At 33.5% G+C, this 4812-nt stretch overlaps 1 protein-coding gene across 1 annotated transcript; it reads right to left on the bottom strand.

Moving 5' to 3' along the window:
- LOC109352742 (GABA transporter 1-like) lies at positions 704-4590 on the bottom strand. The gene is made up of 7 exons (XM_019594932.1): positions 4400-4590; positions 3734-3964; positions 3212-3309; positions 2290-2476; positions 2071-2204; positions 1712-1945; positions 704-1285 (listed from the first exon to the last, which is right to left on the bottom strand). Exons 1-7 carry the CDS (start codon positions 4530-4532, stop codon positions 905-907), a joined length of 1398 nt encoding a protein of 465 aa, XP_019450477.1. The 5' UTR covers positions 4533-4590; the 3' UTR covers positions 704-904.

Here is a 4812-nt window from a genome sequence, read left to right as displayed (position 1 = left end):
GCGATCATGATGTCAAGGTGGGAGATTGGGTCTATCTCAAAATTAGACCACATCGCCAAGGCTCAATGCCCACGAGGTTGCGTCCTAAACTAGCTGCTAGATTCTAGTCCTAATTGATCATGATGTCAAGGATCATGATGTCAAGGAGGCAACGTGGGAGAATATGGCTGTGATTAAAGACCAATTCCCCGATTTCAACCGTGAGGACAAGGTTCATTCTTTGGAAGGGGGTATGGTTAGGGATCAAAATAGACCCACTTGGAAGGTCTATTCGAGGAGGAAGAGAACATGGACTAGTGGTAGTAGGCCTATTAGGACTGCCCTGGAGTCTGGGGATATTGGGCCTAGTCCTAATTGATAGTTTTGGTCTTGGGTCTGTTTGGGGCTAGTCTAATTAGTTATTAGGATTTGAATAGTTTAAGGGAATGGAGTATCTCCTAGTATAAGGAGATAAATTATCTCCTCCTGCTAGTGAAATCATGAAATGTGTCATGTTTTATCATTTTCTATAAAACTATTTTTAAAAATAAACAAAATAGCACACATGTCACATTTTTACTGGTCAGAGGAAATAAATTATCTCCTATGAGGTGATACATTATTCTCATAGTTTAAATAAGAGGTTTCTCATGAGATTAGAGGCGGGTTTTAATAAATTGAATAAGGATTAAGGGTTCACCCTTGTAAGAAGGTTTCCTTCTTGTTTTCCAGCATTCTTTCAATAAAACAGAGGATTCTTTTTCTCTTTTCTTTCTTTTCTTGGTTAGGGTATTTCCCATAACCTTACAATACTTAACTTTGCTTCTGCCACCTATATGTGGAAGATGAGACTTCTAAAAGATGTGTACCAAGCATATTCCTATACAATTCAAGAATCATTGATGTTTATGTATTTCTATCAATTTTATACATCAGCGAATAAGCGATATGTTTTGGCATCAAGAACAATCTGTCTAACTGATGCAATTGCCCCTACGCCAACCAAAACAGAGGATGCTGATGCTATAAATGTGTTCAACCAAAAGATTAGGCTGGTTTTTGAGGGCTTGAAAGTCAAATTGTAGAAAACCATTGGCAAAATGAAGTCAAGAGGAATGCACCCAAATGCACCAAATATGGCTAATATATCTCCAAAGAATGGCAACATGGCTGCCAAAACTGTGGCTATGATCACAGATAATGACCGAGACAACAACCTTGGCACAACATTCCTGACCGAAAATTCTCCCTTTTTTGGGTCTGCAAAAGCATTTTCTAACAACTCATTTGTTGGTTGCAAGTAGACCTGTGACATCACAATGTAGTTATTGATCAAGAAATTTTGCAAAATTAAATGCACTTTACTATCAAGTACAATTGCAAGCTACTGTACTAGACTAGCATCGATATGCAATGTTGCCCGATAGTGGAGACCTTTGTGTTTTGGTGACTTTCGACTAATATGGAACACACGATTGATCAATCTTTGACTTAATTGATCAAAGACTAATCTAGCGAACAAATGACCAATCATAAAACAATTTGCAAAATGGCTAAATCCAAAGTTGATCAATTAAGTTCAAGATGGAAGATTCCTGAATGGTGTTTTAGATTGATCAAGAATCACCAAAGTTATGAAAGTCTAAAGGTAGAGAATCCAAATCCTAGCTAACAAGATCAGATGTCAACTTTTCGACACCGGGACAAATAATCACCAATCAGCTGTTCTTACCACAGTCACTGCCATTGCTTGTAGAAGGATGAATAGATTAGTCATCAAAAGAAACCAAGTGGGCAACAAAGGCTTCATCTCATGCATGAAGTTAGAGAGAATAGTTCCCTGAGCCTTATTGCCAAATGCCCAATAACCTGAGATGCTAACACTAAAAAAAGTTGTGATAATAACAAAGTAACATATACATAGTCCTTTCAACATTTTGCCCTTTACAGGAGGTGCTATAGTTGCCTGCAAATTTGTAAAACAAATGTCCAATTTAAGATAAAAGGTTGAGTAATGTTTCCATATTCAAAACTTGTTTAGTTTAAAATCTAATATATATCCTCAACAAATCAATAACATGATAAATTAACCTGTATTTCTGGAATTATTCCACAAGCATAGGCAGTAGAAATGATTGAAATACCATTGAAGAGACCAAAAAGTTGATCAATTTCAGGACCCTTTAATGAATAACTTCTAGTGGTGGGTGCATTCTTTGAGTGGCCTGTGATAGATGCAAACAATGAATCAAGTACATTAAAAATTTATAAAATTTTGCTTAGATTAACATTGTATTTTTCTTTCCTTACCAATGTATATAGATCCCACAGTGATACATGTGCCATAAGTCATACAAAGAAATAGAGAAATCAAATTGATGTGCCTAAGGGAATGAAAGGATGGTATCTGAGCCAAAACTAGTGTTATGCCCCCACATATAGTGATAAAGTGGTATAGCTTCATTGGTCCATGAGGGTTGTAGAGCAAGTAAATGTACTGCATAGTAAACATAGTAGTTTCTCAATCAATCTTGGTAATGTATCCTCTCACATGCTTATTCTTGTAATATGGTCATGGAAAGAAGATAAGATACAATAAAGTTTATTGAGAGGATCTTCATTTAATATGTGAAGGGTGTGTTAAGGGAACAAATATTTATTGTCCCAGATCCTGTTTCATGTTATGTCTCCGATAAATAATAATGAAATAAAAAACAGAAATAATAATAAATATTTTAAAAAATTTAATTAACATGACATGTTTTCATTGTAACGGCATATTATATGAGATAAGATTTGAGATATCAGGTCGATAATCATGTTAATCCCTTAGCATATATCCTATGGCAAGAAAAAAGAACAAATATAAAAGGTAGATAAATAAAATGTTGTGATTAATATCTGACACTCTCATAGCATATGAATAATGTGCTATTCCAATATTAGAGTGTGGCTGAGATAGAGTAATTCAGCTAAAGTTTTACTATATCACATTATTCATCTCTTATATAATAAGCAGTCCTTAACCATTGCTTTAAGCATTGTGTGCCACAAGTGTGAACACCAATTTTATAAGGTTCTTAAAGGAAATGTTTAAATAATTGACAGACAAATGATATCCATAAATGAGGTATGTACAATTTGTGAAATTTGATGCATATAAGTGTGTAAGTGTGTGTCTCTTTTACACAAATCATTTCACAAGCTGCAATGGAAAAAATGAGTAAATGACCTTGAGGCTCAACCCTCCTACAAGAGGACCAGTAATCACTGCACCAAAGCATATGGCAAATTGAAGAGGACCCACATAAAATTTTGCCCATCCCGGTCCTGCAACAATTTTGTTTTATAACATCAACTTTTACCATCCACTATGAAATAATATGGATAAGGAAAAATAAATATCTTCTATTTAATGGGCAATGAGTATTATATGAGAGGAAATATCACAAGAATAATTTTCACTTAATTGATATATGAGAATATTGTATTAGATAAATCATATTAGCTACACAAGTTATAATTAGAAATCAATACGTCATAAAAAAAGTTACAATATGTCATATGATAGAATTATGGCTTAAGTATTTTAGATATGTGTAAAGGAGAGCAATATAAGTCATAGTAAAAAGAGTAAGTAAATCAAATAGAAGTTATTCTAAATCTTAGAGGAAGAGGCTGAATACAAATAATTTATGATAAAACATTATAATAGTGTTCGAAACATTTAATTGACAACATAAAATATATTCACCTAAAATGTCTCTAGCCATATCCCGAAAGCGAAGCTGGCGACGCCCAAGGTGTGCATGATGTTCCAAGACAGCAGATAAAAGGTTATATGAATAGAAAGTGGTAAGTGCTGCAAGGGTTAACCAAACCACTCCTCCAACCCAACCCATGAGAGTGAATGAGAATGGAAGAGTTAGAAGCACAGGACCCACTATAGATGTTGTTAAGTGATATCCACTGTGCCACCATGATCCTATACATATCATATCTTAATTAATTGGTTAACTTCAAACCCTTTCCTCATCTTCTTGTGCATTATTACCGCTAAGTCTTCATGATCATGATGTGAGTACAACTATTCTAAAAAGTGTACCAATCCATGTGAATGATCACAAAAATATTTAATTATTATGTTTTTAACTTAAATATATATTTTCAACCAATCATATGAAGTAATATATAAAGTGGTACATGAAGTAATATACTTTTGTTTAGACATGATATATTCCCCTTCATAATACATCTTATTCTAAGCAATATATTGTGGTCTCAATTGCAATCTTTTTTGTATTAGTTTTTCCAACTACAATTACAATAACATCGAACATAATTGTGATAAATGTAACATCAATCGTTTTTTTAAAAGATTTATAAGATAGAAGTTAAGTAGAAAAGCATGTATACAAACCTCTGGATTTGAGAACAAACAGAGCTCCAGCATCTAGCTCAACAACATTTGAAGGGTTAACAAAGCCCTTTTCATTATCACTTGGAGATGTAACTTGCTCTTCTTTCATTGAATTATAAGAAGTCGGTTCCATACTTTTTCTGCTTGTGTCAGTTTATGTCCTGTGTTCTAAAGTGCTTTGTTCTATACTCTTCTAATGATAATACTACAATTATTACATCGACATAGAATACTGGACCAGGACGCAAAGATATAAAATATGTGACTAGCATTTAATTAAGTATCTAACATATTTGACCAACTAATATCATTTTGGGTACAACTTGACCTACTAATGTTCTTGTTACTGGTAATAATTCACCTGTTGTTAACAATTTAATTAAGTAAATTAATATTTAGACTTTGAAATTTTA

Source organism: Lupinus angustifolius, chromosome LG07 (genome assembly GCF_001865875.1).
Source record: "Lupinus angustifolius cultivar Tanjil chromosome LG07, LupAngTanjil_v1.0, whole genome shotgun sequence".
NCBI classification, from domain to species: domain Eukaryota; kingdom Viridiplantae; phylum Streptophyta; class Magnoliopsida; order Fabales; family Fabaceae; genus Lupinus; species Lupinus angustifolius.
This window is presented reverse-complemented; position numbering and strand designations above follow the sequence as displayed.

What these genes read in the sequence shown, in the direction of transcription:
- LOC109352742 (XM_019594932.1), bottom strand. Translation starts at nt 4,532, where the DNA reads ATGGAACCGACTTCTTATAATTCAATGAAAGAAGAGCAAGTTACATCT. An exon ending in GTTTGTTCTCAAATCCAGAG is followed by an intron (nt 3,965 to 4,399) that starts GTTTGTATACAT and finishes TGATATGTATAG; the next exon opens with GATCATGGTGGCACAGTGGA. An exon ending in TATGGCTAGAGACATTTTAG is followed by an intron (nt 3,310 to 3,733) that starts GTGAATATATTT and finishes AAATTGTTGCAG; the next exon opens with GACCGGGATGGGCAAAATTT.